The following is a 22617-nucleotide window of genomic DNA, read 5'->3' on the forward strand; positions in this document are numbered from 1 at the left end:
AGTATTAGGCAAACATGCAGAATTAGCACAAAACCTTGAAGTAGTCTGCAAAAAAGTAATTGATCCCTTTTCTTTGTTATTCATCCAGATAAGAGAACCCCCAAATCTGCCTCCGAATAGGCCCTTAAACCTAAATTAGCCAAGGGTCAAATCCTTAGCTTATTGAGTCTAGGTAGGCAAAGATCAAGACTCAAAGGTCTTTGATGAATGCTGGTTACTTAGTCGTCCAGGCTCAACTGGGTAAATCACCTAAAGCAAACTCTCAAAATTGTCTATAATTTTTCAAGGTGGACATCCTCGTTCACCATGGGATTAAATTTCCTCCGCTTGTAGTTGGGTTCATATAACTTCTACAAAGCTTCCTAGAGGTAAGGAGGATTCCTTTCCATCCCCTATGTACATTTGTGAATAAAGTTTTCATGTTTTTGTTTTCCTTGTATTGTGTCCACTTCCGGTTTGTGCGTACTCTTCCCTACGCCCATCTACAAAACAATGCCCTATCTTCTTAATCTCATATGACCACTACATAAAGTACAGAAAACCTGCAATTGTTCGTAGACTCTGAGATTCTCTACATCCTTTCTATCCTTGTCCCCAATCACAGCTTGTTGTTGGCTAGTTCAATGCCCTAGCCAAATTCAAAATTTCCCTATAACACCAAGTCTTATTGCCGAATATGCCCTCGTGACACCATAGAACCTCAAGTATTTTGGGTCTCTTTTATATATATATATATCAAAGAACCAAAACTTGCAATCGGATCAGAATCAGCAAGGCTGACTTGACTCATGAATTGGGCATGAATTGGCTATGAATCAGCTACGAATCAGAAAAATGAAAAAACCCTTCAATTTTAATGATATAACGCTTATTTCATGTACCCTTTATTGAATATAACTTAAACACACTATAACATCATCAAATAGAAGCTAAAGCCTAACATGCATAAACAAGGAAAATAAACAATAAATCCACCACATACATAAAATAAATTGGTGATTTTCAGTGATTTTTTACTAAAATGATGATTTTTGGGACCGATTTTTGGTGATTTTTGGTTTATATATATAAGCGTATATGTCGATATTTGCATATCGCTTTGGTTACACGATTCAAGTCTCAAGGTGCATTTTAAAAAGGATATTTAGTTAGTGAGATGGAACCCTAACCCTAATTTTTTTGCTTGTACAACAAATTAGGAAGAGTACATCAAACATTTGTTTAAAATGTTTGATGCCACCAACTTCATATAAGCTTTGATTTCATGATGTTATTATGTCTTTAAGGTTCATTTATCAAATGGTATGTGAAACAAGTTTTAAATCCCTAAAAATCTCTTAATTTTTCGGGTTTTCCAATTTTTTGAGCATTTGCCATCTTGGCACCACGTCTACATTTGAGTCAAAAATTTGCTTCCCAAGTTAGAGTTTCTCACCTACCCATAGTTGCTAAGGGGATGGGCTCCCTTGCACTTCTAAAAAGGCAATGTTTCTGACATCACTTTCAAGAAACTGAGTCCAAGTTATCCCTCTTGGACTCATTGGTTAGACCAACTGTTATATATGGTTTTGTGGTTTGGGGGCCGTCCCATCTAGATTCGGATTGGGCCTCGATCAAGCGGGTCTAGACCCTTCTCCTTCATCAGATTATCATATGTCACTAGTTCACTTCACACAGTATTATCTTGGCCGAGTTTGGGGCCTACCCTTTCAGACTTAGCATCGTCTTTGATTTGATTTAGTTCATTCACCACCTCAGAGGCTTTGCGGACTTCATTGACAATTGCCATAGATACTCATACCATGCTAACTACTCCTGAGTGCAGATTACCAAATTTGATTTGAGGGTTAGAACTCATTGTTGGTATACCCAAGCCACTACCTTGCTGAGTTTGATAGGGATCGACACTGATCACCTCCCGCCCTACCAGTTCTCACCGGATGCTCCTGCTCATCTCCTACCCTCACAACAGGAGTTGAATGGGCATGTCAGACTCGACATCTACAGGCAGTACATCACCACGACTTGGATTAACCCTCCTAGAGGCTTGAGACCGTGGATGGCCTTCTACTTCGAGCATTTTTAAGAGATCCACAATGAGACTATTGTTCGTCCCTTTTAATTGAGTTGGCACTGGTGTCACGCCCTTCACATTTCTCTAAGGTCTTTCAGAGTCAGTTCCCACCGGCTTCACTGCCAAAAGGATCAAGCGGGTCCAAACCCTTCTCCATCGGATTATCATATGTCACTAGTTCACTCCACATAGTATTATCTTGGCCGAGTTTAGGGGCCATCCTTTCAGACTTAGTGCCATCTTCGATTTGATCTAGTTCATTTACCGCCTCAAAAGCTTTACAAACTCTGTTAACAGTCACCACAAATACTCATACCATGCTTACTGCTCCTGAGTGCAGATTGCTAGATCTGATTTGAGGGTTAGAGCTCATTGTTGGTATACCCAAGCCACTACCCTGCTAAGTTTGGTAGGGATTGACATCGATCACCTCCCACCCTACCAGTTCTCATTGGATGCTCCCGCTCATCTCCTCCCCTCACGACAGGGGTTGAATGGGCACATCAAACTCGACATCTACAGACAATACATCACCACGACTTGGATTAACCCTCCTTGGGGCTTGAGACTGTGGATGGCCTTCTACTTCGAGCATTTTTAGAGATCCACAATGGGACTATTGTTTGTCCCTTTTACTTGAGTCCGCACTGGTGTCACGCCCTTCATATATCTCTGGGACCTTTCAGAGTCGATTCCCAACGGACTCGCTGCCAAACGGATCACCATTTGACTAGGGATGATCGAATCTACCGCCTTTGTACTTTATCTGAGATTGAGACTAAGATCCATTTCATCTTTAGATGGCCCATTTATTATGAGATAAGAGGCAAGTTCCACTGCTTATTCAGAGACTATAGATCCCTCTCGGCCTTTTTCAACTATTTTGACCAGCAGTGTTTAGTGTTGCACCTCCATGAGACTTCTCAACTTAGTGATCTCACTCTTCAGCGCATGTTTCCTCAAAGCCAAGCCTCAAATCAGCTTATCACCACCTTCTTCCCACCCATGTCCTCCTCCAAGGGCCTGAAGCGGCTGCTGGACACACCCGCCTCTAGGCACAGCAGATCTATTAGAGCTCATTGTGGTTTCACCAAACAAGGACACCCTTTATCCAGGGTTACTCAAAGACGGGCCTGAACCTAGGATCACTCTGGGCCTTATCCTTCAATGCTAGATTTCTTTGTACCAAGAAAGGATAGTTAGTCCTCTTATTGGTTGCTGTTCCCTTTCTTTACTTTTTTTTCGCTCTTCTTCGAACACCGTTTGGTGCTCCTATTGGGTTAGTTTTATCCCTTGTTGTATCTTCCAATCCCTTAAAACCTTGTTGGTCTTTTGTTGGACATTAATATCATTATCTTATCTTATCTTATCTATCTTATCTATACCTAAGGGAAAAATTGGCCTAGCACCATACCTGATACTTGCACCCCTATTAGGACAGGTAACTTACATAATAAAAACAAAGTTAATATTAGAGTTTTTTCGAATCAGCAAATTTATTAGTGCAGAAATGGCATGAACATTGCCAAAGGAATAACGGAAGGACCTTGATAGTTCATCAAAAGGAATAGTTTTGCTCTTTTTCAATTTCTACGAGCATTAGTTCCAAACGGCAAAAGGAAAATCATAAACTAATAACTTTACAATATTGTTGATATTATGATTAAGCAATTTGTAAATACATGTAGATTCTCTGCTATCAGCAACATGGACATATGAACTCTAATACAATTTCAACTCTGAAAATTTTCCTTTGTGGTATCAAAACTCTCAGCACATGTGAACATTTCGAAATGGAAGTTTAGAATCAGTATACAAAATAGAGTTCAGAAAAGAACAGGTCAAGAGCAATCACCTTTTGATGAAATAGAATCGAAGCATTACGGAGACTGTTATTTATTTGATATGGCAAATATTCAGGTGATTGCATGTTGAAGTACATGATCAATGAACTTCGTTCTTCTTTGACATCAACAACTGCAAATCGAATACTTTGCATCTCCCTACAAGTGTTACCACTTGCTGCAGAAATTTCATGGCTTCTGAATTTCAGAAAGAAGCGCCCTAAAGAAGCAGCACAAATCGGTCCAGACCAACTCCATCCAGGTTCCCTCAAAGAAAACTGGAAATATAGTGATAAATCTATCCCTGCATTTCTTTCATTTTTGAGATTGTAATCAACAGTACGAATCACTTTATCTTCACCTGGAAATATTTTTGTATGAAGCATAGCTTTCTGTCCAGGGCTAACAGTACTTTTAGCACCTCCAGTTTCCTTTTCAAGAAATAATAGAGAGAGCAGAATCAAGAGAAGCTAGAACAAACTTTGCATGTGGTTTAAATGAAGGATAAACCAAATCAAATATTATCTAGAAACAAACCTGTAAACCTTTTGGACAGACAAAAATATCTTCACATGATTGATTCATAACAATATATCTGGGGACTAGATAGATAGTTTGTGTTGGCTCCAATGCACTGGATAAAGCGAGCTGTGAACCAACACCCACTTTTACCAAGTCCTTCATACCTGTTTCTTCTTGAATTTCTAAACTCATTTCTGTGAAGCCTGAAAAGGATTCCAAATCCAAAGACGATATGACTGCATTTTGTTCTGACCTTCGAATCAGTATCTTGCTAGACCTGTCAAACAAATTAAATAATATTATTCAAAATGTCTCACAAACAAGTTCAAGAATACTTAATGTTACTAAAACTAAATATTTGTTTTGAGAAGAAGCTGAAAAGCAAAGCATTCTCAAACGTTTAGGAGGTAAATCTCAAAACAAGAAGCCTAGAGTTTACAAGTTAAAACTCAAATTCAGCAATCTAATGTTTATGATTTCAAAAAAAATCCTTGGACTTAATTTTGTATCATAGTGACTCTGCACCATCCCTCTACAAAAAATGTTGTATGAAAAACACCAGCTAAAAAGCCTAATCATGTATAGAGCTCATGAAACATTTCCTGATGTAATGCCTATGTTACCAAATACTCTATCTGCTCTCAATGATAACCATTGCACCATATAGCATGCATATTAATATGGGAAATAGGGGTTTCCAAATCAAAAAATCATTGAGTCCTAAAGAAACGCCTACTCAAATGATGGGAACTAATGCTGGATATGGCCAACGAATGGATTAACCAAAATGAAAAATATATCAAAAGAATATAGAACGTACAACAGAATCAAAAGAATCTAAAACCTACAACAAAACTGTCATTCATTTATAAATTTTAATGAATCTGAATCTGTTATTGGGGCAAAATAGACTGGTGCCTTCTCCACAAAGCAACAAAGTCAAATTCTCAAAATCATATGTATTCCTTTAATGGTTGTAAGTCTAGTTATCAGACACTTAGTTATTTATGCATTGATAATTGTGCAAATAGTTTCGAAATGTGGTCCTCATTCCCCTACTTCACTGCATGACAACCATGGTTTCATCCCTCAGTCTCCGCAGGCTTGCAGTACCTTCATATTACTAGCGATCGCTTCTCTTACTGCCATATCACAACTCAAAATCTTGATGTAATGCTCCCATTTTTCCCAACATTGGAGTTTCAGGGATTAGCCTATTATTGTGATCCTCGTAGACTAAATATTGTGGATAGAGGGTCTTCTGTGGTAGTGGCTTGGCATTGCGAGGGTCTTATCTTCTCCATATTTTAGTAAGCTACAAATTGATCTTCATTTGGCTCAGATCGGACTTCGTTTGGGCTTAGTTTTGTGTACTTACTATATGTGGTAAGTTGGTGTTGATCGAGATGGACCCTTTCTATTTTTGGAAAGTGCATTTTGGTCACATGGAGAAATAATAAGTATGAATCCTATTTCAGACGGCATATTTAAATGATGAGTATTTTGGGAGTATATATTTTAGTGGCCAAATTATTATTAATTATTAAATGTCTTATTATAAAGTTATAATTTAACTTTACAATTTCACTTAGGAGTTGAGTTATCATTGGAAAGTGTCATTATTAATTAGTTAAGCCAAGTCAAGTGAGAGAATCTAAAGGAAGCTTCTAAATAACATTGTGTGGTGAAGCTTCTTGAGTGAAGTTGCATTTGTCAACAAAAGGGAATTTGGAGGTTATAAATACAAGCCCTTTTGTTGAGAAAAGCACGCTTGAATATATATTTGTTTTTGTTGCCTTTGTGGCTTTTCCTAAGTCCGAATTTTGTGCCCTTGCTGAAGTATAAGGGTTTCTAAGTTTCAGAAGATTGTTTGAAGTCAGTGCTCATGTATAGTGGTTTCATTGGTTAAATCTCCTATCTGTGATTATCTGTGTCTGGGAGATTGGAATTATAATTCTGAGAATTCTGAGTTGGTGTATGCAAATTATGCTGAGGTAAATAATTTTCCCTCTCCTCTTCTACTGTGATACCTGTGTCTAAGAAGAGCTGCAATCTGGAGTTAGCATTTTTCAACTTGGACAACAAATCGATTGTGAACTTTTTCATCAATTCTAGTCTGTTACTGGGAGCTGCATTTCATATTAAAGAGTTACTGAGATTGGTAAAAGGTTATCTACATAGATTTGGAATCATCGAATTTGTCTAAGGGTGTGCATTGTGACTTCATTGGTTGCCATCTCCTATCCATCAACAAATTCCCTAGAACTAGAAATGCAACTGCAATCTGGGAGGTCACGTGTGTTGCAAGGGGGCAGACAATCATTGCGTGTGTGGTGCGGCTTGAATTGGGCCAATAGTTGTTGCCAACCGGGATATTGTGCACCATATAGGGCCTGTGGCTGCATTCTAGGCAAGTCGTCAGCAAACTTACAGGCCTACGATTTATTTATATTCTGTGGGAGCCTTCTTGAGAGTCTGTGATCATTTGCAGATGGTCTGTACATCCTAGAAGGAGCCGATTTCATGTGTCAAGTTGTACCATTGGACACTTGTGATACATAGATGTCATTGATGCAAGCAAGTGCCAAAACTAGACGCTAGGTTCTATCATATGTATTGATTTCAGAAATTAATTAATAAAATCTTGACAAAGCTTTGATGAATGTTTATTATTTCATGTAGTAGGGAATTTGAAATTGTTGTCTATATTTGAAAATTGAAAATATATTTTCAAAGTAAATCAAAAATTGGGAAAAGACAAAAAACATAGAAAACCTTTTCTCATTTACAATCAGCAAACTGGTATAAGGTTAGAAGTTTTTTTACACTTGACCCGGTGGATAACTAGTGTACCTCTCCCCTAGGATTCTTATATCGTAATAGAGTTTATATACGTCAGCACCATGATGCAGTAGACACTTGTCAACCATTGTATCTCCACCATCCTCCCACATGCTACATTAAATCAGTGTCATGGAATAGCAGTAAACACAACCTGCAACTAACTATTGAGGTTGGAGCGGTAGAGTGGCAACTTAATCCACCACCATACAACACATGATCATTTTAACTGACTTTTATCCTTGTGGGAATGCAGTATATACTCTATAATGCTTATTACTCACTGCTACATTGCAAGCAATATACAACTATTGCTCGACGCCTACAGGACTGCATATATAACTTATATACATGTTCAGGATGAAAACAAAAGAATGCAACATAATAGGAAGGACATTTTGATACTAAGAGGACATAAATAGAAGCTTTGACTTCAAGATGTGAATAGCAATATAACTAAGATTTATACATTGGCAATTCTGGGCTTAGGGCTTCTCAAATAGCGAAAAACAGATGAAATTATATGCAAAATTCACAAGTTCCAAAAAGAAACACGTTGGATATGTGTGAGACATTTCTGGATTGAAAAAACAGGCTACCAGCTACTTCATCCCTCCTCATGATACTCATTGCCCCATGTAGGATGCACATTTATAAGGGAAATGTACTCAATATGTCAAATATTTCCTGATGTGGAACCCAAGTTACTATACCATCCCTCACCATGATACTCATTGTCCTGTATTAGACACGTGTTTATATGGGAAATGCCATCAAAAGCCCCCAAATAGCCCATACCCCATTTTATCTCCAAATAAACCCAAGGTAAAAGTGGGAATGTATAAAACATGAGGCTACAGAATATAATCTATAGACCACAAAACTTTATGAAAACATGAGAGCTTCGAAAGTTTTAATTTGTCATAGAAAGGGATAGAAAACTGAAACTCATTTGTTCTAGCACATATAATTCATATATGCAGTATTTCTGGATAATGTGTTTTGCTACATATTCTTTTTGTCGGTTTTAAGGGTTAGCAAAGCTGATGAAAAGTTAGGAAGTTCTCATTTTGCATTAAAAATATGTGTAATGATTTTTCTTTCTTCACGACTACAAGTTTTCCTAGTAATGGAAATTCTTTCATTACAGTTTTTGTCTTTTACCTCCAATTTGATCACAAGCATTTTGAATTGTATCTGTTGTATCATATCTTTGTGTTTATTCTTTTATGTTTCATCTTCAAGAGATATTTCATCCAAGGATTATCAAGACTGGATTGTATATGAATGCGGTGTTTTACAGTTATTTGTTGTATCCATACCTATATCGATACACCTTGCCATAACAGAAATCAGCAAGACATCTTCGTCCTTTGTTAGTCACGCTTCCGCTTTTGTTTCTTTTTAAGGTTCTCCTCAAAAGGATCTGACCAATTATCATGGTTTTTAGCCATTCTCCAAATGTCAGCCTCACCAAGTTTCTCATAAACTTGTCACGGAGTTACAATGTTTCTTAAGTCCCTGATCTCCCAATGTGCACAACTATTACCACTCGCTTGGACAGAGGTTTTAGGAAGTCCAAAAACCCTAATAGCTAATTGTGAGTTTAGGCATGTGGACAACCAAGCAATTGGTGGGGTCCCAACACATAGTGTAACTCCAGGTAGGCGTCTTTTCCTTGTGTCAATCCTTTGTTCTTTTGCATGCAAGTTCATACGAAATGTGCACGTTTCCCAAAAAGAACGATGGTGCCGCACTTAATGCATGTCTCGTTCGAATCAATATATCACTTGAGTGGTGGATTGCTCAAAATCACTCGTTAACACCTTCAATATGCTACTTGTTCAAGCTTCGTCCTCGACATGCAATGTAATTCAAAGCCAGCTATCAAAGGCAAAGGATACCAAGGAACATGTTTTTCATGAGCACCTAGAGTTCTACGAATGCAAAAGCTTAAGTCCTTGGGAGCAACAACTTCTCTAGAGTAGTCTAATACGCAAAAGTGTTTTTGTCCACCATGCAATGCCTTGAATTAGTAGTAGCATGTGCGATATTTTATGATACTACAAAGCGGGAAATCTGAATGGCTCATGGAAAGGTCATAGCAAAACCAACTCGGAAAGCATTACTCAAGCTTTAGGCATCCATCGCGACAAAGTGATGGAGAGGCTTTTTGTGGAGGTTGGACATGAGTATTTGAAAGCACAAAGAATTTTATCTCAAAAAACATTGCAAAAATCTAGCTCAAATTATAAAGAGGAGGTAAGTTCCAATTACTTAGTAAATTAAAAAAGTCCCATTTCAAAGAACCCATTGCATAAGGTAGTGCAAATTTTGAGTTCTAGATGTGTAAATCCATTTTAATCATCTATGGAAAGAAAGATTTCATATATTGGGCCAGCCTCATGAGTTATCACTTTAATACACAACTAAGGGAATCCCCAAAAATTATGGTGTTCAATTTTTCCTGTGTTAGTATATTATTGCTAGCTAAAGAACTTTTTGGAAGGCCTGACTAACCAACAAAAACATTCTATTTGGACTACTATGTATAAAATGTTCCCCATCTCACTATGGAGAAGGGCAGTCAACATTACGTACGAGTGAATCATGCATTTCTCATGTAGCTAGTCAGAGTTGGAAGGGCAACCTAATATGAGATTACCTCAGGAGGTTGCCAACTTCGTGTTAGGGTTTAGAAGTATTTTCACCCAATATAGACAATTACACTATCTGAGGATACAGAGTCTTGAAAGAGAACCCTTACGGCTTCCCAGATACCCTATGGACCAACTTGTGTTTTTAGAAGTGCGTCGACAAATGATTATGGTAAAAAATTGTCAACTCTGCCTAGGAAGCTCAATTTGACAGTAAGGGTTTCACATGGAAAAACCTATATGTAGCTTGGATTTATATCCATAAACCTACACTAGAGGATTGTTGGGCGGACTGCATAGATGAGGCAAAGGTGCTTAAAAGAAATTTTTCAAGGCACTCTATACAACAAATCGAATCATTTGGAATCAATTGGGAGATCCCTCCCTAAACACAAGAAGATAGCAATCTCTTTGATCCTGAATTTCATGATTTGAAAGGCAGAAACCTTCCTAAAGTGGATTGGTTTAAGGAAGATGTAATGTTCTCATCATAAAATAAATAAATAATCAAATCATTGTTTATGGGCCAATTGGTTTAGTATACCTCAGACCTATTTTTATTTAATTGTTTCCGTAGGTGTGGCCATCGGCTATCTTTCTAAACCCTAGGGAGTTCCTACAAAGGGTATTTAAGCACGACATGTAGGTAGTAGTTGGTATGCGCCTTTGGATTATTTCTTTGTACCACAAAAAAATTCCTATTGGAGTTCTGAGTTGTTCATCATTTCAGAAATGAAAGATCTTCTCTATTTGGCTTTTTAAGTTTCAATGGGATTCAACCCTCACCCTATTTCGTTGTGTATGGCTTGGGTCGAATCTAGCGAATCAAAGCACCATCTGTATGCGGAAATATCATTACTATTCGGTAACAAGTTGAGTATATCTATTTGGTCTGTGGTTTTTGCAAGTTATTTGTGTTTAATATATATATCATTTGCATCTCAATCAGCATTGCCGAATTCCACTGCATTCCCTACGCCTTCGATCACACAACCTCCTGCCTGCATCGTACAGATCCTTGCCTCCATTGTACAGCCATATGACATGCTACCAACCGTATGCCCTCATATTCACCCCATTGTACGACTCTTCTGGCCTCCACCTTGTCCCACCATACAACCTACCAAGTCAATACCATACGAATGATTGTATAGCCATATTTTGGCATCATACGGACACCCCTTACTATCATGTCCCCTATTTTGCTAGTTAAATTTAATAATATAATGAGTCAAAGAAATAATAAATTTTATAATCTTAAAAGAGAGCATAATATTATAATAATCATGTTGATAATAATATTATAATATGATAGTAGCCAAAAAGGAATTATTAACAAGAAAACATAATATGATAATAATATTATAATATTATTACAGTATTATAATAATAATATTATTATATATATTATAATAACAACAAGAAGGAATATCATAATAAAAGGATGATTATAATAAAATATAATACTATTAAAAAGGTGATATAAGTTAATGTTAAACAAATATATCTAAATGCTATTCATTCTTTCATATGATATGGGTTTTGAGTTAAGTGACATCGAGTAGACAATCTTGATATTAATGACACCAATATATTAATCTCCAACAATATGAATATTGGTCATGTCAAACTTAAAGATCGTGATGTGGCATTAAGCAATTCCATATATATCGATGTTACCATAAGAACCATTGATTACAACGAGCAAGTATAAACAGCCATAGAACAATATCATATTGAGTATAAAGAGGCAAGTGTTCGAATTAATTGTCCCCAAATTTCTAAGCTAGATAGCATTGGGAAATTACATACAGGAGACATCCGGACTTTGGAAGACAAACAGAGTTGAAAAGATTAGTCAAAGATGAATTGATCACATAGTGCCAACGAATATACAAATAGCATCGGAGGGCTTGAAAAAGTTCACAAAGAGCATAGACAAATATGGGAAGGCACAACATCAATATCGATAAGAACGACAATATCAAAAACCAAGTACAGTTAATGAAGTCAGCATAATATATGGCGGATGGAAGACATAAAGCAGTGATATGAATATATAAAAGAATGATGGACAAAAATTAGTAGTTAGAGCCTACGATGTGCAAAGAAGCCAAATTAAAGATGCAAGAAAAACAATAATAAGGTATACAGTGCCACTGAGTTTGATTGAATACAGACACGTCAGACCAAGATTTACTATGATGATTCACGACAGTAGCTATTATTTACAGATTGATATTTAGAAAAGATTATCATCGAACTATGAAAGATAATGTCGATTACAATTAAGGATGAAAGATTAATTATAACTTTTAGTTTGTTTGAAAGGGACATGGTCCTTACTGCTGAAAGGTAACATCTCTTTTAAAATCAAATATAAATAAAGGATAGATTATTTGCAAAGAGGGAGGAGAAGTTCCAGGGATAATAAGTGAATAAAAAAAGAAATAGATAATCAGCTTTTTATTCTAATATATATTCATATAGAAGAGGTCAGGAAGTTGAGAAGAAAAATAAGAAGAAAGAAAAGAGTACATATTCAGATTTTTAATGTGATATGTATCTAACAGCAGAAGTGAAAAAGGAGGATATACTGAAAAAGAACATAATTAAGGATGTATGAAGAATAAAGCAGAACAAAAATAGAAAATATATGACTAAAGAAAAGGCAGAGTACATATACAGGCAGATTTATTAATCTAATATATATAAATTTATAAGTTGTAAGGAAGAGTGACTGGCTAGCTTCAAGAGGAGAAAGGAGAATTGCAGAGGTCAGATCATTATTCCGATATTTTAAATTTGATTCTGCTAAGGGTCATTACAGTGGTATCAAAGCATAATCCTGCCATCCTGTGAATGAAGGCTTATGGAAACTTGCGAAAGAAGAACAAATAAAACTACAATGAATGACTTAGCAAATGAAGTGAGATCATATATGGAGCAGACCCACCAGACCAACCAAACTATATTGAATCAAATGGAGAAGTCAAATCAGGCCCTCCTGCAAGCATTACAGAACATGGGGAACTCGATCAATAATTTGAGAAATCAACCTAACATCGGGAGAGAAACAAATTCAGTCCATTCTGAAAATAAAAATGTGACTTCAAGCTCTAGCCTACCTCAACCCGCATTCCTACCTAGAAGAGTAAATCTAAGGGAGGAGGAAGGGGTCGAGCAATCCCTAACTAGTACAGAGGAAATTGCAAGGGCATACGCAGCTCTAGCACCTAACATTAGAGAAGTGATATCATTCAGAGAATTTTGTGAAGAGAAATGAACGGAGATGTCTAGAAGGACGGTAAATGAAGAACTCAAACATGAGATTAACAAAATAAAGATTCCGCATTTTGATGGTTCAGAAAAGATTACACCAAGCCAGTGGTTGGAGAAACTAAACACATTTTTCATTCTAAATCCCACGACAGAGGAAGATGCTTGCAATTTGCTATAGTACATCTAAGGGAGCAGCACATGATTGGTGGACCATGGACGTATCTCATTGGGACATAAAGATATAAAATCTTATGTAGAATTCTCCCAAAAGCTCATGAATAGATTTGATGATAACGACATTGAATGGTATTTCAAAGAACTAACTCAACTCAAACAAACTAGAACAATGGAAGACTATGCTCGCAAATTTCAAGAGTTGTCAGTTATGGTTCCAGACCTTTCCCAAAAGAGACTCGCCCATATATTTATAGAAGGATTAAAAGACTCCACCAGGCACTCTGTTAAACCGCATGAACCACAAAACTTGGAAGAAGCCATTAGAAAAGAAAAAATGGTAGAATCAAATTCATCAAAAGAAAGATCTAAGAATTTCTCGACAAAGATGGAGCATAGAAATGAAGACTCACACAAAGACCAGAGAGATAAAGAATGTTATTTCTGCAAAGTGAAATGAAGTAGAGGACACCAATGCTTGAGTAAGGAAGCCCAAAAGAAAAAAGAGGATACATTGAAGAAAGGAATATGTTTCAGATGTAGAGGCCCTTGGGAACCTGGACATAAGTGTGACAAGAAAAGTCAACTCCATCAAATCAAAGCAACACACAAAATAAATAATGAAGAGGCTTTAGAACAAGAGTGTGAATGGTGATCAAGAGAGGATATGAGAATAGAGAATCATTGAAGCTTTGAGGAAGTTCAACTTTGGTCACACTCTGATCTGTAAATAACAAACAATACATATATGTACATATTTTTATGATTATTAATAGAACTTTAATATTCAATTTAAATGAAAGGAAAGAGTGGCAATTAGGGGAGAACTACTAATGAAACCCTATTGTTAGCACCTTCCTAAGAGGGCAATTAAGGGAGAATATCTAGGGCACCCTACTGTACCGGTATGTTAGGGAGAATTGCGGTAAGGACACCCTATTGCTCTGTAATTAAGGGAGAACCGCTAGAGCAACCTATTGCAAAATTAGTTGAGGGAGAACCGCTGAGGGCACCCTATCATAGTGATAGTAAGGGAGAATTGCGAGCAAGACACCCTACTACACTGTGGTTATGGGAGAACTGCTAAGGTACCCCACTATAGAGAAAATATTATAGAGATCTTGGGATGAGATAAAGTACATCACAAAATTTCAAAAACTCCCTATTTTTGTTACGAACATTCTCGAAAAAAGACGGATAGTGATCTTCAGGACGGACTGACAGAAACACTAAGGGGATGGTAAAAAGTTTCAATCCTAGCACCCTTTTTGAGGCTATAAAAAAGGTGCGAAGGATGACATCATCATCGACATCATCCTCTCCAGGTTACTCCCACTCCAAATAGCCAGTATTTCCAAAGGACAAAGATAACAAACCTCTATTGAAGAACCCTTCATTGGACGAAGCTACCAAACAAGAGCTCCAAAGGAAGATATTATGTTTCAATTGTAAGGAGTCGTGGGAACCTGGGCATAGATGCCTTGGTAAAGGGAAAATACACTACACCAAAGTTGTATCTAATGATGAGGAAGATTAGGAGAATCTATCCACAAAACACGATAATCCCCACTACGACTCCAAAAATGGTTAATTTGAACTGTACGGAGAGAATCATCGCATTGGTATGGCATGGAGGAAACATCGCCCTAGTTGGGAGCTTGAGATGAATGGTATTTCATGTATGGGGAACCCTTCAAGGACGAAAGGTCATTGTAACGCTCAATAGCGGAGCCACTCTAAACTTCATAAACTCATCTTTGGTGAAACGAAGAAGTCTACCTATTGAGATGCACACAAGATTCCAAGTCAAGATCGTTGAAGAAACACTTTTGCCTTGTACGCACCTTGTTCTTCAACTGAGTATCACCATGGGTAATCACACTGTCATGGAGAATTTCTTTATAGTGGACGTAGATGATATGGAGGTTATTCTGGGCATACAATAGATTGAGACACCAAATGAATACACACAGAGTTTCAAGTGGATGGACTTCACTTTTGTTATCGAGGAAAAGAAGGTTGTTCTCCATGGGATGGCCAATGAGGGACCGAAGGAAGTTTTGGCACAACGGATGGAGGCCAATTTTCGGCATGATGACATTGCATGGGTTGCACATTGTTTTGTTTTGACAAGACCAATAAAAGGACAATGGACACCCCGCTAGGATGATGATCTTAACAATATCTTGAGTACCCATGAGAAAGTTTTCATAGACATTCCTCCTGGCATACCTCCCCATCTTGGGTTTGAGCATACCGTTGAGTTGGAAGTTGGCACCAAACTAGTTATCACCATGCCATACCGCCACCCAAAAAAATCAAAGACGAGATCGAGAAGACAATTTAGGAGCTGCTCAAGAAAGGATGGATTTGTCCCAGCTCTAACCCTTTTGCATCATCAGTAGTATTGGTGAAAAAGGATGGGACAATGCACATGTATGTGGACTATTGTGTGTTGAATAAGACAATAAAAAAAAATACCCTATTCCTAGGATCAATGAATTGTTGGATGAGCTACATGGTGTGGTTTATTTTTCTAAAATAGATCTCTGTTTTGGATACCATCAAGTCCACATGCGGGAAGAAGACGTGGAGAAGATGGCTTTTGCTGTCACTACTGGCATGATGAGTTCCTAGTCATGTCGTTCGGATTAATGAATGCACCAACTACTTTTCAATCTTGCATGAATCGCATCTTCAACAAACAATAGCATAAATACTTGCTAGTATTCTTTGATGATATCATTATTTCCAACAAAACTTAGGAAGAACACTTGAGACATTTGGATGAAGTCCTAGAGATCATGAAGGCTCAGTCCTTGTTCACCAAGCAATCCAAGTGTGAATTCGGGATGATAGAAATATTGTACCTAGGGCATGTTGTCAATAACTATGAAGTGCAACTCCACTAGGAGAAGATGTGCACCGAAGGTTTGTAAAAGGATTCTCTCAACTCAGTGCACCATTAACGGATCTGACTAAGAAAGGCTTCTTTCAATGTAATGAAAAAGCACAACACACTTTTGATAAGTTAAAAGAAGCAATGAGCACTTTCCCAATTCTCGCCTTACCTGACCTTACTCAACCATTCATTCTAGAGTGTGACGCATCTAGAGAGGGCATTGGCATGGTATTAATGCAAGATAGACACCTTTTAGCCTATGAGAGTTAGAAGCTTACACAAGCGGAACGTCTATATTCTATTTATGACAAAGAGATGCTAGTCATCATGCATGCACTGACCAAGTTTTGGTAGTATCTGGTGGGTGTCAAGATTGTCGTCCATACCGATCATAATAGTTTGAGATATTTTCTAGAGCAACAAGATCTAAACGGAAAAATGGGTACGCAAGATTTACGCTTTTGATTTCAACATTGAAATGTGAAGGGAAAGAACAATGTGGTTGCAGATGCCTTGTCAAGAAAACCTACCATCTACTTACTGTCTCAAATTTCAACTAGCTGGAAAACACACTTATTGGTGGAATATTCCAAAAATGCATTTGCATGTAAGCTAATGGATGACGACACTAAGGATGATAGATACAAGATGGTGGATGACATCATTTACTATAAGGATCGGATATACTTGGTGCCCGAGATTTCTCAAAACCTATAGATAGCTCAGGGAGAAGTTTTCGTGGAAGGTACTTAAAGGAGATGTATTGTAGTACATATGGGGATGCACAGTCTACCAACAAAACAAACCTGAACGCATTTTACCTGTCGGGTTATTGCAACCCTTGCCTATACTAGAACACAAGTAGGAAAGTATCGCTATGGACTTCATCACCGGACTTCCTAAAGTAAATGGAAAGGATTGTATCTTTGTGGTGGTTGAGAGACTGACGAAGTATGCACACTTCTTTATTATCTCCTCAGATTTCTAGGCTGCACAAGTAGTAGCCGACTTAGTTTTTGGAGAAGCTTTTCGTCTACGCAGGTTACCCCGAATCATTGTTAGTGGCAGGGATGGTCGGTTTCTCAATATTTTCTAGACAAAATTGTTTTAGATGGCAAGAATAGAATTGTCACTAAGTACTAGCTATCACCCTCAGACAAACAAACAGACAAAGATTGTGAACAAGTGGCCAAAAAGCTACCTCTGGAACTACATTTTGGCACAACAATGTGCATGGGTCAAATGGATGCATCTAGAAGAATACTGTTACAATACAAATTATCACATGTCCATTGGAATGACACCCTTCAATGCACTATACGGGTATGAACCCCTTTCATTTATCAACATGGTACTAGTTGACAGTCATGCACCAAGAGCGAGGGACTAGCTTCAAGAAGAACAAGACATCCTGAGATTCTTGAAGGAGAACATACAAAGTGATCTGTAAGCTCCTTGTTATGAATCATTTACAATTTTATGGTTCACTAAGACAATGGATTTCAAATTAAAGATCTCATCGAGAGCTTTCCAACAACGTTCGTTTCGTCGAAAACACAGATTGTATGTGGAAGTTATGCTCGTTTGAAGTTACCTAGGAAAGGGTTGACCGAATGGACGAATGATGACATCAACATCCTAGTCAACATCTACATCCAATCCTATACTAACATGTGGCATTTAATGGTGATATGGCAGTCAAAAAATGACACATTGTAGTTTTACAATGATATGGCATCTAGGTGTTACTGGATGTGGATGAATTTACTAGTGACACATGTCACAAGTTAGACGAATTATCTTTTGCCACATGGCACCTTGTTCTGTTGCTACTATTATTTGCTCAGTTCACAAGCAAATGTCAGTATCGATCTTCCGCATTTCTAAGTATTATTTGCTCAGTGAACAAGCAACGTCAGTATCGATCTTCCATTTAAATCTATATCCTAGTGAATCCTAAAATTGTAACTTGATGTGTAAACTAGGATTTACAAGTTTTATAACTTTAATCCAAATATAGATTTAATCCCAAATCCAAGTAGTAATTGCGTGGTACGTATTTTAAACCATTGAAATTACAAGAAAAATCATGCTTAAACACTTAATTAAATAATGTGTTTAATGTACATCAAATAGAATAATATAAAAGAAACTTAAACGGATGAGAGAATAAGAAAGAGAATAAAGAGACACAAAAAATTTGATATAGAGTTTCTTTGGGTAGGATGTCTCTAAGTCCACTTCTCAATCTGGGGACTGCTTTATTAATTCTGCCAAGCAAAACACTTTGTTACAGAATCCAAGCCTCAAGCATTCACAGTCTCTTCTATGCACTTGAAGACAATACACAACGCCTTCATGCTTACAATCTCTCACAAGGAAAAATTATTCCTTTACAAAATTTCTCTCCACTGAAATTCTCCAAACTACAATGGCTTTACAAAGGGACTATCACCCATTTAAATACATAAAAATTTGCTAAATTAGGTGACAACAACTTAACAACCTTGTAACTCCCTTTACATGGCGATTTTTATCCTTTTCCAATGGAAAATCTTATCCCCGTCTCATAAATAAAGTTTTGTTTTAACAATAACCCTTATTAAATAAGCCTGACGGCTAAATGCTTTTAAATAAGACATGTTGCTAGACAATATTTGAATTAACAAATAGTGTACTGGTAGAGAGTAATTTTAGGAGCTGGATGGTTAGAGGTTCAATCCCCAATATAAAATGTACTATTTTCCAAATAACAACAAAACCATCTCATGCAACAAACTTTGAAATCCCGAAAATCTTTGGTTGTAGCCAAAGTGATCCAAATGTCACTGAGCAGTTATTACAAATTAAATAAAATAACATGCATGTCTTTACCAAAGTTGAATGGTGTAATGGTTTAGGAGACATTACCAAGTTTGGGAGGTTTGGGGTTCAACTCCCATAAAGACCATTTTTAAACCCGACCAACTTGCTGTCACATTTCCCACAACCGTCATGCTGATATCATCACTAACAACTTGATTTTATTTTTTATTTTTGGAAACTTCATTTGGCCATAACTTTTGCAAATGAACTCGGATTTCCTCCATTCATAATGAGTTGGAAAGCTCTCGATGAACTCTTCAATATGAAACCCATTGTTGACCACTTTCAAGATGGTCAAACTTCACATATTGTTTTATAAAGTCAACCTCTGGTTTGTCAGTTTGACTTAAACTTTGACCAAACATAACTTTTCACCATGACCTTTCGACTCGATTCAAATTGCATCAAGATCGTTTCATCAAGCTCTAGTCACTAATGTTGATACCATGAGATTATGAGACTGTAAATTTTTCAAGTTCTCTGGATCCACTTAGATCACAAAGGGCGCAAAATCAACAAAAGATCTATGCCGACAAACATAGGATCGAGAGAAGTTTTGAAGTGGGAGACTTGGTCTATCTCAAGCTCTAGTCGTATAGGCAATCCTCGTTGAAGGCAAAAGCGAAAGAGAAATTGAAGCCATGTTTTAATGGTCCTTATCGTGTAGCTCGTCGCATCGGTGAAGTTGCCTATGAACTAGAACTTCCAGAAGGGAGCCGCATCGATAACGTCTTTCATATCTCTTGCCTGAAGAAAGTCGTGGGACATAACATCGCAATAACCACAGATCCTATGATGCTCAATGAAGGAAGCTTGTGTGAGAACTGGCTGACAACATTGATGTACGGGAGAAGACTCTATGGAACTATACCTTGAGGGAATACTTAGTACGCTGGGAACACTTGCCGTTGGACGACGCAACTTGAGAAGGTGAACACATTATACAGCATTCAGCATTGCATTTTCTTGACAAGCAAATTTTGGGACGGGAGGACTATAATGTTCCCATCATAAAATAAATAAATAATCAAATCATTGTTTAGGAGCTGATTGATTTAGTATATCTCGGACCCATTTTTATTTAATTGTTTCCATAGGTGTAGTCATCGGCTATCTTTGTAAACCCTTGGGAGTTCCTCCAAAGGGTATTTAAGTGATCCAAGAGCATCCTAAGGTTGTTAGCAATCCTACATGTTGGAGGGATTTTGGCTTTGGAATTGTGGACGAGAAGTGGTGCTCGGTCATTGTTGGCAATAGTGTTGGCTGAGTAGCTCGGTCAACGAAGGGGGCTCAGTCAGTGAAGTCTTGCTCGGCAGTTTGGCTTGCAAGATGGAGTTCAATGCGAATTCACTCAATCGAATTGGAGCATTTCATGCATGTCGCGTGAGATCGTGATGTGGAGCGATTATGGGAGTTTGTGTGGACCTATTTGGGTCTTGGTTATTTTTTCTATGTGTATTTAACATAGTAACGAGAATTGCGAGGATTCCTGCGATTCACGGAATTCGGCTATTCAATTCAAGCCAAACGATTTTCTGTGAATCGATGAATTGAATCAGAGATAAAGGGTTTATGAAATAAGTTACTAAATTTCAAGGGTTTTTTAAATTTGTCGATTTGCGATTTGACTCGGCCTTACCAATTCCAATTCTTGTTACTATGGTATTTAATGAATATTGTAAGCCTTTTAAGGCATTTGGTATTTAATATCTGTTGGAGGCCAACTTGTGGCTTAACATATATTTAATGCAAGGGTTTATTTAATCTATAACATAGTAGACCGATTTGTGGCTTACTTGGCTATAAGTAGGGATCTTGTGGTGTCTTTAGTCATTGTCATCCAGCTTGGAGAAGAGGATGTGGCAAGGGAGCGAACTTTGAAGAGCTAATAGCTACAACTTGGGAAACAAGGAGGTTGCTTGGTGGGCTTACGAGCACAAGTTTAGATCTTCCTTGGAGATTTCTACGAAAGTGTGGTTCTGGAATAGCTAAGGGGTTTGGGGTTGGATCTTAAGGGATCTTGTAGAAGTGTTATTGTAATTCCTATTGTATTTGGTCATAACCCAGAAGGCCTTAGAGCCAGGCACATTTGATGTAAACAATCATTTTATGAATAAAGTGTTGTGAATTTGTATGAGATCTTGCATTGTTGTTGTGTTTCCGTTGTGTGGTTATTTTCTAGGGGCTAGGGCATCTATTTTGGAGATTCTATTGCCTTGTATTGTGTCAGGTGGTATCAGAGCCGAAGGTTTTCCCTGAGTGTGTAGACAGATTGCCGAAGTTGAGGCAATTTGCACCAGGACCTAGGGTGAAGATTATCTAGTCAAAGGTTAGATTTGGGTATTTTTTTGTAGAGGGTCTATTAAAATCTTGGAAGATGCCTCCGAGACAATTGGATCCTAGGGCGATTGAAGATCTCTGTAATGTTGTGGGACCAAGGATCTCAGAGAAGATTAAAGAAGAAAGATGGCATTGATGAAGAGTCATATGATCGCTGAGATCATAAGTGCTATAGGTGGTGTACCTCGGCATGTGGGTACTAAAGATGGTTACAAGGAAGCTCCTGAGGACTTCGAGGTTGCTAGATCAAGTGGTAACGATAGAACTGGTCGAGTTGAGAGACCTATGTGAAATAGGGTTGGTCAATTTGATAGATCTAGATCTCAGTTGAAAGTGAAGCATAAAATGGAGGTTTCTAATTTCTCAAGTACTTTGAATCCTAAATATTTGATTGATTCGATTGGCAAATTGGAGAAGTACTTTGAGCTATAGGATATTGGAGACCCGCTCAGAGTGAGGTTGGCATAAACTAAGTTGAAGGGACATGAAGCTTTTTGGTGGAAAGAATTGTAAAAAGATAGAGAAAAGGAAGGTGAAATGAAGATGACTTGTTAGAGATTGATGGTGACATAACTAAAGGCTATGTTTATACCTGTTGATTATGAACTTGAATTGTTTAAGAGGTTGCAAAATCTGAAGCAAAAGGATGTCTGTGAAGGATTCTACCAAGGAGTTCTACAAGCTAACTATTCGGTCTGGACATAGAGAACTAAGGAGAAGGTAGCTCGGTACATTAATGGTTTGAGATTCAATATTCAAGATGTGGTTGGTATGTTGAATATTGCTTCGATTGAGGATGCTTATCAATATGCTTTGAGAGCAAAAGAGAAGCTGAAGAGGAGACATCAAGGTAATCCTCGAGGGAAGGAGAAGCAAGATCACTTGGTGAAGAACAATCAGATTGCTGAAGATGAACCAAAACCTATTGAGCTGAGGAAGAGAACAGAAAGAGGTGTATTTAAGGGTACTTGTTTCAGATGTCATGAAGGACATAGAGCTTATGAATGTCCTAAGGCTGGTAATACAAGAGTTTCTATTGTGAATGAGGCTGAAGACCATATCAGTGAACCTGAGCAAGGAGAGAGTTTGTTGGATCAACGAGTATTTTTTATAAGA

At 37.5% G+C, this 22617-nt stretch overlaps 1 protein-coding gene across 5 annotated transcripts in view; it reads right to left on the bottom strand.

The window, feature by feature from the left end:
• Nucleotides 1-22617, bottom strand: part of LOC149552143 (vacuolar protein sorting-associated protein, putative (DUF1162)) — a 336370-nt gene that overhangs the window by 109120 nt on the left and 204633 nt on the right. For all 5 annotated transcript variants that reach the window (XR_016352867.1, XR_016352866.1, XM_089787620.1 and 2 more), the window contains exons 21-22: nt 4456-4717; nt 3930-4349 (exon numbers count right to left, since the gene is read on the bottom strand). Coding sequence is in view for 3 of the 5 variants with exons in the window: in XM_089787620.1 (XP_089643746.1) it covers nt 3930-4349; nt 4456-4717 (682 nt within the window). In the remaining 2 variants the exon portion in view is untranslated. The remainder of the gene's footprint in view (nt 1-3929; nt 4350-4455; nt 4718-22617) is intronic.

The sequence above is a fragment of the Cupressus sempervirens genome, chromosome 6 (genome assembly GCF_028749045.1).
Source record: "Cupressus sempervirens isolate cs-2001-9-10 chromosome 6, ASM2874904v1, whole genome shotgun sequence".
Lineage (NCBI taxonomy): Eukaryota > Viridiplantae > Streptophyta > Pinopsida > Cupressales > Cupressaceae > Cupressus > Cupressus sempervirens.